The sequence below is a fragment of the Leptonotus elevatus genome, chromosome 7 (genome assembly GCF_054856555.1).
Source record: "Leptonotus elevatus isolate MCC_2025b chromosome 7, RoL_Lele_1.0, whole genome shotgun sequence".
Taxonomy (NCBI): Eukaryota; Metazoa; Chordata; class Actinopteri; order Syngnathiformes; family Syngnathidae; genus Leptonotus; species Leptonotus elevatus.
The window spans coordinates 7,752,195-7,769,790 of record NC_141245.1 but is presented as its reverse complement, the minus strand read 5'-3'; the positions used below and the strand labels follow the sequence as shown (position 1 = coordinate 7,769,790).

The following is a 17,596-nucleotide window of genomic DNA, read 5'->3' as shown; positions in this document are numbered from 1 at the left end:
AGAGCAAAACAGAGAGGGAAGGGGAGGGGGCGTGGGGGTGGGTGAGAGATACCACAGTACTTTGTACGCCGAAAGCATCGCACATCATTGGTCTGTCGTGCGAGGAGAACACTGCACGTTTTCAACCCTAAGTACTTTATTGGACTGTACTGGACCTGACTGTGTTGAAGACTTCTGGACAACTACTCCAATTCATTTTGTACCCCATCTCACGTGGATCTATTGCTGCCGAAACGCGTGCTGCAGAGCTTTAAAAATGCTCGTCGGACGCAAATCATTTTGGAGGCAGTTGCAGGCTTCTTTTTTCAGACTGCTATGTCTTATCCCGACAGGGTTCCCCGTCCGGAGTGTGGATATGCAGCGGGCCACCGACAACATCACGGTCCGCCAGGGTGACACAGCCATTATAAGGTAAACAAGTCTTCTTTTATAACTTTGCTGGGTCTCGCGCAGCATCACTTCGCTGTAATTTTTTTAGCTGAGCAGTGTTAGCAAGGTGTTTTGGATGTGTAACTTTTCCTGCCAAGAATTTGCAGTTGCGGCTTTAAGTGCGGAGTTTGTTCATTCATGTTTTGAGAGAATCACTTGCGCACAATTATGGCGCTTTGCTCATCACACAAGAGTCTCCTCTCATAGTAAGCAAAGTGCGACTGAGATGTTCTTGAGGGTGCGTGCACGGCAAGGCACTGATGTTAGAAGTATGTGCATGCTTCACAACATTAAGGTGTAAGATCATTTTGAATGAATGAATGAATTTGCATTATACCGTCTTCAACTACAGTTTGTTAGTTAGAGTCATTTTTTGTTACTGTAACAGCATCCAACATAATCACATCCTACACAATGCAAGCTGTCAACTCTGCAGGGCAGATGTTATTAACCACGTGATGCAAGCCATGCGTTTGTGGGAGATTATGAATGACGATGATTCCGCCCTCCCACTCCACCTCTCTCTTTTGGCACGTTGCTTCCCTTTTCTGTAGTGGCTACTTGTCAATAGAGGGCGCTATAGTGCAACCCTCCCGACATAAAGTAAATAATGAAAATGAAATATTAATAATATTTCATATTATATTGTAATGTATACTTCAACCTGTCTGTTTTTAGGTGAGCAGGATAATGATTGATGAGTAAAAATGATTTGTTTATCTCTTGTGTCTCAAATGATGACACATGTGCAGCTTTGTTCGTTCCCCTTTACCGGTAATAATACATGGCTCCTGCCAAGATACCAAATACTTTATTGTATGCCAAACACCTTCTACAAGACAGGCATTTTATTTATTTATTTCATGTAATTATTAATTGGTCCCATGAGGTTTCACAGGGATTGGCTTGTCATAAATTCAATGCACACAGGAAATGATCCTGGCTACATTTTACATACCATATAAGATAATTAAAAATAAGCAATAGTGTGGGATATATTATGAAAATGTTACTTTTTTAATTATTTGTATAGAAATACTTGAATCTCTGAAAGTGCTTGCCGACTGAAGTGCAAAATTAAACAGCCATGTTGTGGGAATTACAAAGTATTTGCCATCTGCTGTTGAGAATGTCTCCAGAAGTATTCAATAAAACCACAAAAGCCACTTTACTTGTTGCAAATCGCTTAAAGAAAAAAAGTTGCTCAATACAGTTGGAAATAGCTATACATGTAGCGTCAATTAGATATGTTAACCAAACTCAGTTTTGTTTCGTTCGGGGCCTTTTCAAAATCATGCTCTAGCACTAGCATATGTTTTAGCATAATAGCATGCTACCATGTGTTTTGAGCTAGCGTATGTTTAACCGTGCGTGTGCCCAATAGTGCGGTGCACCTTATGTGTGTGTTAAACACAGAAATAGCACCAGTAATTGTGACTGCGCCTTGTAACACGGTGCGCTTTATGGTCGTGAAAATACGGTACTCAATTAGTAAAATAGTTGTTGATAAATTTGATTGATTTAAAATTGATTGCTTTATCTTATTTATTTTGATACCTGTAGCATAAATTACCAAATGGTAGTTGTCCTCACCCTCACAGTTTTGTCATCCTAGCTACGCATCAGGCAGAATAGGCTCCCTCAAAGCGAAGTGATTTCAACCATATGTAAAAAGTAGATGTAACTTGTACTGCATTTCTTTAGTTTATTTAGAAAAAAAGCCAAATGCCTTTTTTAGAATGTGGAAACTCTTAAACTGTTTAAAAAAAAAACATTCCTATGAAAAACATCTCCTTTAATTTAACATTAGCAAAAGGTGTGACATTGAAGTCCATACAAAGGGCAGCAGAGATTAAACATGAAGACCAGCTGGCAATTTATTCAGGAAACAGATGCAAAACTGTAAACGATGATAACGACAATCAAAGCAAGAAATAAAAATGAGTCATTAATTTGTGACAGTGATTTGGGGATACTTCAGTGTAAATCCATCTGAAGAGGCGCAAAATGAAAGATAATGTATTAATCACGGGTGTCAAACTAATCTTCACCGGAGTCCGCATCAGGATTACAGTTGTCCTCTGAGTTTTAATTGTAATCGTAAGACTGAATCTGTTTACTCATCATATTATTCTGAGTATAAATGGCTTTTTTTTAACGGTTTCATTTCGCCTCGAACATGATGTAAATCAGACTCAAATGTAAAGATTAAGCTATTCTTAACCTCTGAACTCTCTTTTCCTGAGAAGGCTATCAACAGATTAATCGAGCAATGAAGATTGGTTTTGAGCGCATGCGTTATACACAATTTGCACTGATTAACATTTGCACACGTCATGTGCCTATAGAAGGCTATACAACACAGTTTATGAAGATTATGTAACGATTTTAATGAAGTGTCTGACAAAGATTACCAAAGATCTTCTATTTGTCTGCAAGCTGCTTTAACATTTGAATCTTCTTATAGGGACATCTGACCCTCGATAGCATGGGCACAAGCCTTTTTTTCAAGCTGACATACAAATCGTTATTTTCCCACAAGATGTGTGCCACTGACAACACTTGACTTCTAACAGCATCTTTATTAAGGCTTGACCTGTTGTTTTAAAGGGGAAGAGTGATATAAAATTGACTTTAAAAATGCTGGTATACAAATAATTGGTTTACCTGCTAATCTACCAAGTGTGAAATTAATCTACCCAGTAAATATTTTATCTTTCCAAAATAGTGTCTTCAAGTGAGCCATTCTGAATTCTTCCTGATTGTGACATAAGCGTGTGCCTAATTTACATAATACTGCCCTTACACCGGAGTTTCTCTGCCAATGACTTGGCGGATCCGCCATTTCTTAGCAACAGCTCGAGTCTCGCCGCTGGACTGCAGGGAGAGGAGATTTAGTGTTAGTACAGATTAGCATTCACTAGCAGCGTTACCAGCCTTGGCACATACTCATGTCCAGAGAAGTTGTTGACAAAAATGGAGATGAGGAGTTACTGCCTTGAATGGGATCAATGTCTGTGGAATGGACTTTATGATTGCAACATGTAATAGCATATTTTATACAGGTAACCCCTTGTGAATGTTAAGTTCTTGGGCAATTTGTGTGTGTGTGTGTGTGTGTGTGTGTGTGTTTTTTAGAAGTTAAATTTTGCACTGCTAACTGTTTTCATATTGTATTTTGGAAAATCAGTGCAGTAAAAACTCAGATGATTTCTCTAAAATAATAATTGTGCTTAATAATAATTTTTACTATATTGCTACAAAATTGGATTTATTTTTTGGGGCCATAATAGTGCTTTCTAGGGTGTTCAAATATACTGAACAAACAGTAGATAGTGAGACTGGTTGGATAGGATGTCGAACATAGATGTAGTCATAGATGTAGATGTAAATTGCAGTGCTACTTGACACTCACTGAGGCAGGGAAATGTCTCAAGACGAAGTCAAGTTGTGAATAGTGAGAGTTTTTTGAGTGGATGTTGGTGTCAATTTTTGTGTTGCGTATTACAGAACAGCTTAAAAATACACAATTTCAGAGTTCTACAAAAACAGCTATACTGAAAGTAGCAAATCAAAAATATCTATGAATACAGCCAGGCAGCATGTTACCTTTAGTTGCACCTGCTCTATATAATGACATACAAAGTAGTGCATTTTTATTCATGCAAAACAAATCTGATTGATAAAACCTGATTTGATTTAGTTCAAATCTCACACAGCAACCATTATTGGTGGACACATGCAGGTATACTGTATGTTTCATAAAAGTAGCTACAAAACCATGTAATGCGATTATCTGGCCAAGTGGGGGGAAAAAATAATCTGTGTCTGGATTGCCAGGCAGAGGTTAACAGTGCCATGCTCTACAACTCAGATGTGCTGTTTTTGGAGTAAAACACATCACTTCCTCTGCATCTCTCTCGCTCTCTCTCTCTCTCTCTCTCTCTCTCTATGATAATGAATGGCAAGGATCAAGTCTAAAAAAAATTGATTGTCACAGAGCATGCGCCAATCTAGAGGTGCATAAACAGATAAATGGCAAGGGTGGTTCGAACTGCCTGGGATGGGAAGAACAGGGGAGGGACCCAGTGTTAGTACAGTCAGCACAATAATCCCTTCTATTCCATCCCAGGCCAAGGCAGGATTTTCAAATCAATTTCATTTTTGCTCATCCCACAGCGTGCGTACTGAGTGACTGCCAGGAGAGTCATTATCGTCTTGTCACAATTTTGTTTTGGGGCTGTGAGGTAACAAGGCGAGAGTGCTCAGGGATTTGTTTTTGTCTGGATAATTTGCCAATCCTACAAAGTTTAATGAAGTCTTTTCAAATAGTTCTGAGCCTTCTTCCAAAGACTTTGATTTTGCTCAAAAGGATCTGAATTATGCATTCTACAGACCAAACAACTCAAAGCTCTCTTCCCAAGTGTGCAGTCCGATACTGTACAGTGGGCTCCATTGGCCTCTTTCAAAAGTTCCCTTGCTTACATTCTATTTTGATGTGAATGCTTATTTTTAAAGAAATACACACCGTGTGCTTTCAACATATTTTTTTCTCTCTGAATAACTCACTGACGGAACCGAGATCTGAAATGTTTTTTGATACACCTAAATATTAAAACATCACTCTTACCCAAAAGCAAATCCACTCCATTTCCCTCTTTTGTTGTGCAAGACATACAGAGTATTTCAACTGTTCAGCTATTCCTCACAGTCACTGCCTACCTACAGACTGTGGCAGTCTGGAAGAGGATGCACAGAATACATCCATCATAATAGTATCACAGGGTGAGGTAGTCCACATCATAATGATATAACATAATAAATTGGGTGTATATAATTGGTTTAAAACATACTATTCTTGGGGGTCATTTTCTGTGAGTAATTTTTGTATGCTACTTTTGTTTTCTCTGTTTTGCTTGTGAATGTCATTAATTATTGTGTTTGTTGATGTTGTGTGTTTGCTTGGGTAAAGCACATTGAGTTACCTTGTGTATAAAATGTGACGTAGAAATAAAACTGCCTTACCTTTAAAAAAACAAAACATTAAAAATTAGGGGTGTGAATTGCCTAGTACCTGGCGATTCGATTCGTATCACGATGTATAGGTCACGATTCGATTTGATACCGATTAATCCCGATTTTTTTTTTTTTAAAAACTCAAATTTAGAATCAGTAAACAGCAGTCTGTTTCATGTTTGAACAGCACTGAAAAAAAATATTAAGGCTTAATGTTCCATTAATATAACATTTTTCTATGTTTAATGTGTAAATCCTAACCCTAATTAAAACGTTTTGTTGAATATTTCCATAAAAAATTGATGTCTAAAAATCGATATTGAATCGATTCGAGAATTGCGCGCTGTAATATCGCGATATATTGCAGAATCTATTTTTTCCAACACCCCTAATAAGAATACTATAAACAATTGATTTGTCTTAGTCAATCTCATTAAGTTGATGGTCATGCACGTCTAGTGATTTATCCCAAACAGTATGAGAATGCGGTGGTGGAGATACGGAAATGCATGAGATATTAGAATTGTGAATACGATGGAATCCCTTTGCTAATGTGGCCTTGGCCAGTTTCGGATGCAATTAAACTCAATCAGTGGAAAAAAACAAATAGGAAAGAAAGAATTCTTTCAAAGTTTGTGGATGTGTGGTGACTGGGCCAATTCGAGTTAGTGAGGTTGGCATTTTGGTTGGACTTGGCAGATGAATTAGGGTTGATAACAAAAATGCATTGCTTTGTTTTTGTACTACACAAAGTTTATTTTTTCAATGGATAAATATTGAGTAGATAAATATTGAAGGATTTCAGATCTTAAGCATTAGAAGCTGAGATCATCTTGGAACATCAAGGATGGAACCGTGAATATTATAGCACAATTCTATTGTTTCAATTGCTTTTGGGTGGTTAGTCATTCATTCTGTAGGTTCTTTCATAAAGTATTTACTGTAGTTAGCAGAGATGAGCAAAAAATGACTTAAATTAAACTATAGAGAGGATTGATATAAGAACCAATTATATTTACATTTTGATTTTGAAAACAACTTAAAAAGAGCTAAAGACATGTACTGTGACAGATACTGGGATAACATTTTACACCACCCAACAAAATAAACTCTGCCATCTGTTCATAACATCTTGTGTCATTCTCCATGTACCAAGAAATAGATTGCTAATAGCACAGATGGATAAACAAAGCGATGTGTCCTATCTCCACCAGCCAGTCCAGTTTCAGTCTTTTTGTCGAGTCAAGAAACTGACTGTTGTCCAAAACCCAGACTACAGTCAGAAATGTTGTTTTTTTGTTGCTTTTGTTGTATGGGGTGTGTAGCAATAAACGCAAAGCCACATTTTTATGTAACTATATTAGCAGTGTCCTCCTTAAACGCGCCAACATAACAAGACACCACAGAACAAATGTAAAGTCCATGAACAACTCACCAGAATGTTTAATCAAGAGCCGCTCGCCACATTGTGCAAAGTGGGCCTCATGCGTGGGAATCACCTGTTGCAGTAAGTCCAAGCACCTTTCGTTTTCTTCTTGGTGTTGTCTCATCGCTGGGCCTTTTCCCCGTTGCAAAGAAACTTTCCAAATACGTCTGTTTTGTACTTATTTTGCTAACTTTTTCAACGCTACATGACAGCATAATTAGCATCTTGACATGCGTCAAGAGTCCGTTGTCGCAACAGAGACAATCCGGTCACTTTTCCAAATAAAATATTTTTAAGCCTCAGATAATTAATTAACCAGAAGTAAAGTAAGTTTTTATTCTTTCAACTGTGTGCGCCACCACGGTCCGGTGGTTGGGGTCCACTGATTCAGGTCACGTTAACTCTACAACTCTGTGTGGGTATGGTGATAATAATATAGCAGTTAGGGAAGCAATGACAGCAGTGAAAAGTGACATGACTTGTATACTTTGAGTGGTGATGCTGCCACAGAAACTGGCATTGGATGCAATATTTGCATTTTAATTATGGTAATAAGCCATCATTATTACCATTTTGGGTGGGATGGCATCCCATGCCATTATGTGTTGAGTATTTTAAAGTTCCTGTAAAGTGAAATCATAGATTTGTTTTGAAACACATTTTACAAACCCAATTCCAAAAAAGTTGGGACACTAAATAAATTGTGAATAAAAACTGAATGCAATTATTTGGAAGTGCCAACTTTTTTAAATATTTTATTCAGAATAGAACATAGAGAACAGGTCAAAAGTTTAAACTGACAAAATGTATCATTTTAAGGGAAAACTGATGATTTTAAATTCCATGGTGTCAACAAATCACACTCATGCAACCCTATACCATCACAGATGCAAGTTTATAAACTGAGTGCTGATTACAACTTGGGTTGTATTTGTCTTCTTTAGTCAGTATGATATAGCGCCCCAGTTTTCCACAAAGAACTTCGAACCGTGATTCGTCTGACCACAAAACAGGTTTCCACTTATCCACACTCCATTTGAAATAACCCCTGGCCCAGAGAAACGCCTGCGCCCCTTGGCCTGCTTTAGAAATAGCTTCTTCTTTGTACTGTCGAGTTTCAACTGGCACGGTGGATTGTGTTCACCCACAATGTTTTCTGGAAGTATTGCTGAGCTCTTTCTGTGATTTCTCTTACAGTAAACATTCCCGTTTGCGACGTAGTGCCGTTTAAGGGCCCGAAGATCATGGGCATCCAGTATGATTTTTCAGCCTTGCCCCTTACTCACAGAGATTGTTCCAGATTCTCTGAATCTTTGGATGATGTTTTGCACTGTAGATGATGATTACTTCAACCTTTTTGCAATTTTTCGCTGGTAAACACCTTTCTGATATTTCTCCACTATCTTTCTGCGCAACATTGGAGGAATTGGTGATTCTCTACCCATCTTCGCTTCCGAGAGACACTGCCACTCTGAGAAGCTCTTTTTATACTCTAATCAAGTTGCCAATGGACCTCATTAGTGGTAACTGGTCTTCAAGTGCAATTGACTTTTCCAGCCTCTTATTGCTACTACTCAAATTTGTTGACACCATGAAATTTACAATCAACACATTTTTCCCTTAAAATTATACATTTTCTCAGTTTAAACTTTTGACCTGTGATCTATGTTCTATTCTGAACAAAATATTAATAATTGCATTCAATTTTATTCACAATTTGTATTGTGTCCCCACTTTTTGGGAATTGGGTTTGTACTTAAATTGTGGGGATATAGTGTTAAACTGTGTTTCACCACTTTTTTTCTTCCTGAATTATTGGATTGGGCTAGAAGAGTGGCCATTGAAACATTTGGGTGTCTGGCGTAAGTCACCCCTAACTCATTAATAAAAACTTAAGCTGCTGAGTGATGTGTTGGGCAACGGGTCAGCTGTCATGTTATGTGCCAACCAATGAGTGTAAATTGGCTTACAGTCCACTGATCTAAAGGCAGATCAAAAAGGTGTCAAAGCCTCAGCTCTGTTTCTCTGATTCAAAGTTGGTAAATCCAGTATGCAGAATACAGGGCTCCTGACTGCCTTTGAATTATTGCATATTTCCCCTAAAATTGTGCAAATATATTTTTTCTGATACTCATGGTTACTTTGCTTGATGACAAACTTAAGTTGAAGTGTGTGAACCAATATGTGTGGGAGTTCAACTGCTGAGGTATTTCAGAGAGACAAATCAACAGACTACAAATTATCCTCCCACAACATGCAAGGAACATGAAATTTGCTGCTAATACTAGCACTGCTGGCCAAAACCTTGACTTTACATTTTTAGGAGGGGAGGGATGGTACTTGGTAAAATCTAGTACCAGTCGGTAGGCATTGCACGGTACGCTAATATGGACCATGTTTTTTTTCCTCCAGTTTTGTACTTAGGCTACACACTCAGTTAAAGAAAGGAAACATAGCATTTATGCGGTCGTTGGCTTCCCCCAAATTATTGATCGGTTGATGTTTGTTTTCCTCTTCCACTAACAAAGCACAGAAAAACCTATTTTAAATACAGTTTACAAGCGGTTTTGATGTTTAATGTAGTGATGGGCATGACAGTTATTTTAAATAAACGGAATCTTTAGAATCAGTTCATTAAAAAGAACCGTTCAAAAGATTCGTTCATCGAATCGTTCATCTACGCATCAACGCAACATTCGTTCGTGTCACAAATGTTCTGCTGCTTATACAAACAGCTCGTTATTTAAAATAACCACAACTGTCAAGGAATAAGATGCAGTTCACCAGTTTACCATTCTGAGTTCTGCTTTGTTTTTCTGGCAAGCCAAATAAAGAGAGAATGTTGAGAGAATGTTGAGAGAGAGAGAGAGAGAGAGAGAGAGAGAGAGAGAGAGAGAGAGAAATATTGTTTTTATGCACACAATATACCAAACTGTGGCCCAAAAACTTAACCAAAAGTTACCTGATGCTTGAGCCATCACAGTATATTTTTATTATTATTTAAGATGTATAACTTTTTTGAAAATGTGTTTGTGGAGCGCCAAGCCTTATATTTAAAATGTCAATTTGTGTAATTGTAGTTTCTGCATTTGTCAGTAAAACAGTATAGATGAGAGGATATGTGAATGTTTGTTTATTATGTGTGGCCCAAAATGTTTGTATTCCTAGTGGATTAACAGTATCTTGTTATTATATAGATTGAGTATTAGCAGAGATCAGAAAACACAATAATCCATAATGATGTAGCTCTAAATGTATGTCTTCCTCTTTTAAATGCTTCAAATGAAGAGGACAGTTTGTCTGACTTAGGCTTTGCTTTGACTTTCTGCAACATCTGCAGACTTTTCTCCTCAGCATAGGTAAAGATACACTCTAAAGCTTCTAGAATGCACAGGCCCTCACCAAATCTTTTGTTTCATTTGTTCATAAATAAATCACAGCTGTCTATCAGGACACACACTGTAATGGGTTATTTTTTTATGCTCTGACCCTTGCTGAAATGGTTTGCTTGATGTATTCATGAAACATCTGGGAATGCCCTGATTCTGTTTACAAAAGAACACAGGCTTTCAAGAAATCCATTTTCACAAATGTTTCATGTGTCACATCCATTACGACCAATCAGACCGAACTAATGGTTGCTAGCCAATCCCAAAGTCAGACTACTCAACTATATTCTGTAATACTGTTACTGTATATATATTATATATATTGGATAGCTTGGCAAGCACCGGATGTCACATGGCAAATCCATTTGGGAGGAGAGAAAACATCCATGTTATCAAGGAAAGTCTGTAGCTGGGAATGTGTAACAGCTTTATCTCTGTCATTGTTCACACTGCAGGAAATTGAATCCTAAAGCTCTCCTGTCCGCACTGTCATTAGAAAATGTGCTGTCAAATTAGGTCGCTATTGTGTCACTGCACCAGACAGTAAAGGGGAAGTTGAGCCAAACAGCGCCTCACTGTCCATTGGTTGTTGTGCACCAATCTGTGAGCGACACAAACACTGCTCTGATGTATCTCAAGTGAATGAACAGAGAGTCCAGATTGCAGTCACATCTGTAGTTATCAGATTTGAATTATACATTTCAAATCACCGCCACATCTGGGTTGGATATTTGCTGCTCAGGCTTCATAAAATCAATCTGGATGTTATGGCAAAATGAGACTTTGTGGTTGACAGTGTAAAAAGGGTCTCGATTCTGGCGAGGAGGCTTTGTGACAAACAAAAAAAAGACAAAAAAAAGCCGGGTCCATAAGTGTACCAAAGAAATCCCACATGTGGTACATAAGAAAAGAATAATAAACAAAGTGATGAGGACAGTGAAGAAATATGCATACAAAAGAGAGAAGAAAGAGATTGATCTTTGTGTGGGCAGAAATGTCAATATGCTCCAGGCTACGCATTTTCTACATGTGGAGGCACCATGACATTTATTTTCTTTTTCCTCATTTAGTGGTCTTATGTTAGCATGACACATCAATGTCTTAAGCTCCTTTTCATTAAGGTTTCCTTCCAGCCTGTTCTTATAACTAGTTCATAAGCCAGTTTATCCTATTTTGAAGTCCATTGACATCAAGCCTTTATTACATAACAGGCAGATATTGTTTTTCTATTGCGTTGTGAAGGGCCCCTCAAACTGTCACTCTTCTAAATATTTCAATTTGCTATCTGACTTATGATAAGGTGATCAAACCAATTTTAATATCTCATAAAGACAACAAGTAAATGCAAGTAAATAACGAGTTTAGAAATGATGGTTTAATTTATTAAGGGAACTAGAATCTCAACCTATCTGGTCCTAAGTGAAAAAGTAATTGCCCCCCCCCCCCCCCCAACCCAGTAACTAATTTTTATCATTTGTAATAACTGGTGATTTCAACCCACACTTGCGTATGCTTCAACTCAGTCATATTGGAGTATTTTCGAGCATGAACAGCCTCTCTAATGTGAAAACCTACATTATTTTCTTTAGCCATTCAAAGGTGAATTTGCTGATATGTTTTGGACAGTTGTCCCACTGCACAAACAACGAGTGTCCAACTGGGATGCTATGGCTTGACCTCAAGAGAGCGACTGACGTGCAGTTCTGATTTGCATCTATAGTAAACGTTTGATTGAGGTCACGCTGCCAAAGGAGGCTTAACCAGTTATTAAAGCCAAGTCAATTTATTTTTAGCACACACAGGCGCACAGTTCACAATGATCAACGATATCCCCTGGTCTAAACCCTAGTTCAATACTTTTCCCACCCACTGTGAATGATTTACTGTATGTTGCTTTTAGTACAAATGTGAAAACATGTAATTGTTTTTGTGGTATTGTTGTGACTTAGATGAATATTAGATTGTATACATTGTAAGACCACCTAATGCAGAAATCATTTTAAATGTATTTATTACCACTTTCGGTCATAGCATTTGTTAGGATAATGTATCCTATTGCTTCCAGAAGGAATAAAATTAATTGCGCCATCGTGGATAAAAGTGCTTATTATACAAGTGTCTTTTGCATCATCTGGATTTATTTTAAACCCTCAGTAAGCGAGCACTCTCATGCAGAACATTTCTCTCATTTTGTCAGGGTGTGCGGGCGATAGTGGACTCAAATGCAGGAAGGCAGAGCGAGGAGGCAGGTGTGCTCAAAAAAGTGGTTGTTTAATTCAACAAAAAACAAACAACGTACAATACAAGATACAAAGTACTAACCAAACCTGAATAAACTCACGGGTATCAAACTAAAACAGGTAGGACACACAGGAGCGGGAAACCGGGTGTGACACAGACAATGATTCGACAAGGACTGAAAGAAAGCAGGGAACTAAATACACATAAGTAACGAGACAATGAGAGACACCTGGGCATGACACACACGTGACTTGGGGAGCTGATTGGTAGTGATGGCAAAATGAAGCTTCATGAAGCACTTGCGATACTTTTTGACTCCTCAAGATGGCACTCATGATTCAAAGATACAATGCAAATGTAATCCATTTTCATTGCACTTGCCTTTATCTTTAAACCAAGAGCACCATCTAGAGGAGTCAAAAAGTATCGCAAATGCTTCATGAAGCTTCATTTTGCCATCACTACTGATTGGGTAACACCGGGGACCGGGATGACAAGCACAGGAGGACATGATAAAATTTGACGAGACATTGACAGGGGGAGACACACAAGGAAAACATGACCATGACACATTTATTGTGGTTACACAACCTCTTTAGGATGCTTTTGCAGTGCTTTCAGCGCATGCCTACAAGCTGTTCTTACTGCCAGATGCACTGGCCAGTATGCAATTTCCCTAAGATTAGATTAAGCTTGTGGGACACACAGGACATCATGCTGTACATTATGTGCTTTATTTGTGCCGTTGTAACCTTTGTTAGTCAGAATATGATACTTCAAAATCAAATGCAAGCCAACATTACTTGAATGGAAGGATTTGATTTTACCATAACGGCGTAAAGTACATTTGTGTGGGTGTAACTTTGGGCCTGTAATGCACCTCTACGTGTGCTCCATTTGCATTTATGTACTACCAATATGTGGTAGGGCTTGGAGCGTTTCACACTTTTTAAAAAATGTTTGTGTTAGAAGGATGTCCTGCCAACATAATTGTTTTTTTCGTGCTGACATAATCAAGCTTAGGCAGGGTTTATAAACGACTACATTTGTGGCAAAAACGATTTATCACGATTTTCTGTTAATATAAATGGTACTTCATTTATATTGTGGTTTTCCACCTTACAAAGCAGCCAAAGCGCTTTAAATTTTGACTACTCATTCATCTAAAAATGCCACATTATCAGCAGCAACTCAGGGTTCAGTATCTATCACCCGTAAGTTTATTTAATTTCCTGTATTGTAGTCTACGATAACGTCTGTTGTTGTTTCACAAGTTGGGATGATCTTCAAATAATAAGATAATGCACATCTTAACTTGCACATCAGCCCAAAACTGGTTTGGTAACAGTTAAGGCATTAACATTTAGAGAATCTCTTTTATTTTTAGATAATTGTATTTTTTAGTACACATGATCATATTTAAACATGGTTTGGTTTGCCATCAAACCATCCTCTTATCATTCAACGTTTATGATCCTCTTTCTATCATTTTCCCCCCCAATCAATTCCCCAATGTCCTAATTGCCTTTGGTGAGTTGTATCCAGGTCAGGATCCAGTTGGAACAGGAAACATGCAGCCTGCAATCAGATTAAATGAGTGGAACTTTGTGAAATGCTGTGAAATTGAGCTACATTCTTGTGACACACGCAATGAACTACAATGCCCTGACGTATTAAATAATGACTACATTTCTACATTCTTTTAATATTAAAATTGTGTCACAAAGATTGCACAAAATGAATAGTGTCTTTTGATAAATGGCATGCTCTAATCTCTATTGAACAATATGTACATTACTTGAAAATGGAGTGCGTTGATCGTGACTTAGCATGGCTGATGTGAGTTCAGTGTTGCTAATAATTTGTTAATGTCATACATATGAATAAGTACCAACACTTTAATGTTTAATCAACCCAGCCAAATGTCTGCCAGACCTGCTGGTGTTTGCAATGCAGCAGGTTGACTGCCACCATTGTGATCACACATTATACCAACCAGGTCCTACATTATTGTGACCTACATGCAGCACATATGATTGAACTAGGTTATTGCTAATCAACTGCACGCCCCAAGCATTGTAAGGGAGTGTGTGCGAGTCTGTGTGTGGGTGGAATTCTTGTCTGTTTTCTTATGACACAAACATTACTTCCTTTACCTGCTCTTTATGTCACAGTACAACAATTATGCATTTTTTTCCCTGTTACTGTTGTATGCTAATAGAAGTCAACTTCCCTGCTGTTGCTAGCAAAAGGTTTGCAGCCTCCACCTTGTTGTCCATGAGCTCTAATCACTTTGACATTGTTTAAGTGTGTTTGTCAGCAAAAATAGATGTTGCACAGCATACGATGTTGCACGTGTATCTTTTGCAAGGGCTGCTGAGTAAGTCATTTTCCATTTCTGTATGCTTTTGACGGTGTAGCCTTTTATATCATTCTGTTAAATTCTACCAGTTTACACTTCTTCTTCTCCCTCTCACATCCTTTGCTGCATACTGTTTTGATTGTCTTACCTTTGTTGTATGACAAATAATTCAGAAGAGCTTGTGTTGAGTGAAGAGAGTTTATATCAGTTGTGTGTTGTGTGGGTGGCTGAATGAGGGTGCTGTTGTTGCCTGCACATTGTATTTTGCTCATAACACTATTCTTGTCCAAATTCCCATGTAGCAACATAAGGCAGAAAGCTGCTTCCGTTAATGTAAAATGGTTCATGGTTGCTGTAAGTGCTGTCCACATACACTGGTTCTACTGCCACTTTAGCACAGTAATATCAAATTATCTTGTTACAATTTACACTTTGTTTTTTTTTAATTATGATAAAGTTTGTATATTGTTTAGAAGTGTGTCACCATGTGTGTTTTCATCCCACCACACAATCTTTAACACTAATACTTCAAGTTCTGAGGTTGCTTTATGAGAAACATTCCTCAGTATGATGCAAAATAGCAAGCTACAGTAATAAAATGAAAATGTACCCCTGACAGTGTCTTTTCTTTGCAGATTGTTTTGATCAAAGACTCATCACTGCATCTTACTATGATAAATAATAGTGTTGTTCCGATACTGATACTGGTATCGGCAGAGGCTCCAATACTGCATTAAAACAGTGGTATCGGTGAGTACTAACAAGTAACATGCCGATACCTAATTCATAATTCTGACGCTAATATAGGATTTTGGATGCAGCATCTTGTGTCTTGCTCATGCACGACATTCACTAATGTGTGACATGTTCACTGCATGCCGAGTTAACATATCCTATTGGCCCTTGATTGCTCTGATCCAATGGCAGGACAGCTTTTTCATGTTGCAAAAAACAACAACTTCGGTATCAGTATGGTATAGGCATCGGCCGATACTGCAAAGCTGGGTATCGGAATCGGTATCAGGGCCCAAAAAACGGTATCCGTACAACACTAATAAATAATACCTCATTTATGTAATAAAATGCTACGGTTATTATACTTGTCATTGAATATACACAAGTAAGTTTTTTTTTTTTTTTAATCAGCTTTAAATATTTATGCATGTCCGATATTGGACTTACTTAAATCGTTTGCATCCTCTTCATATGCTATTCCATCCTCTCCCTTGATTTGTGACACTCCAGAGGGTGTTTTAAATTCATGAAAATTGACTTTCAGTAGATGCTCCGGTTTAGCTATTTAAATCAATCAATAATGGTATCCATTCATTTTCTTCCTCTTAACGGGGTCAGGTCGCAGGGGCAACAGCCTAAGCAGGAAAGCTCCTCCCAGTAAGACATGCCCTGAACACCTCACCAGGAAGGCATCCAGGAGGCATCCTAACCAGATGCCCGAGACACCTTGTGGATCATCACCCTCATCTCATAGGAAAATAAGTGTTGCCTTTTTTACCGCGACAAATGCATATGCAAAGTTTGCATCACTGTAGATGCCAAACTGATCGATCTGTTGATCTTCTGTTCTGTTCTTCCCTCACTTGTGAACAGCATGCCAAGATACTTGTACTCAATCATTTAAGTGTATATTTGCTCAGCAGGGACCCATTACGGTCCATAACTCAAATTCTTAACCAAAATATGAGCAGAGCATTAAAGTTTGGATAAGCCTGAGGGTATAACTAGTCAATGAACCTGTGTGTGGCATTCGCTAATATGTAGAATGGAAAGGAGAAGGGGAATGAAGGTTAGCCATAGCAAGACAGGGAATCTGTGTGGGAATGGGAGGGACCCAAGTGGAAGAGCGGGGTTACAGGGAGAAGAGACCAAGAAGGTGGAGGAGTTTAAGTATTTAGGGTCAACAGTCCAGAGCAATGGAGAGTGTGGAAAATAAGTGAAGAAACGTGTGTAGGCAGGCTGGAACAGGTGGAGAAAAGTGTCAGGTGTGATGTGTGATAGAAGAGTTTCAGCTCAAATGAAAGGAAAGGTTTATACAACTGGTGAGACCAGCGATGTTGTTTGATCTGGAGACAGTGCCACTGAGGAAAAGACAGGAAGCAGAGCTGGAGGTGGCAGAGATGAAGATGCTGAGATTATGTTTGGGAGTGACCAGGATGGATAAAAACAGAAATGAGTACATCAGAGGGACAGTACATGTTAGAGGCTTTGGAGATAAAGTCAGAGAGGCCAAACTGAGATGGTTTGGACATGTCTAGAGGTGAGATAGTGAGTATATTGGCAGAAGGATGCTGAGTTTCCAAATGCCAGGTAAGAGGGCTAGAGGAAGATCAAAGAGGAGGTTTATGGATGTAGTTAAAAAGTAGAGGACAGGGTTAGATGGAGGCAACTGATTCGCTGTGGCAACCCCTGAAGGGAAAAGCCGAAAGGAAAAGAAGAAGTAGAACGTGTTTTTATTTGGACTGGGAACAGTGATTGTTTTGACAATCAGTCCCTTATCAGTAATACAAACACAGGCTTGGAACAATAAAACATAACACATGCTGGTAAAGACATGTATTAAGTTATGTGATTACGATGTTGTTTTCAAAGTACATTACTTTGCATTATGTACTCCCACATTAACACACCGTTTGTAATCATTTATGCTTTGTTTATGGATTAAAAAAATTTTTTTAAACAAGTTACATAGCAATCAGTCCAGGATTTTCATTGTTA

General features: G+C 38.2%; 1 protein-coding gene across 2 annotated transcripts in view; it reads left to right on the top strand.

Annotated features, from left to right (window-relative positions):
• lsamp (limbic system associated membrane protein) overlaps window positions 1-17,596 on the top strand; it is a 285,330-nt gene that overhangs the window by 147,241 nt on the left and 120,493 nt on the right. The window contains exon 2 of one of the 2 annotated variants that reach the window (XM_086081116.1): window positions 333-411. In XM_086081116.1, the coding sequence (XP_085937242.1) occupies window positions 333-411 (79 nt within the window). Of the gene's footprint in view, window positions 1-61; window positions 412-17,596 lie in introns of those variants that run through there. The other variant, XM_086081115.1, reaches the window with a different exon arrangement.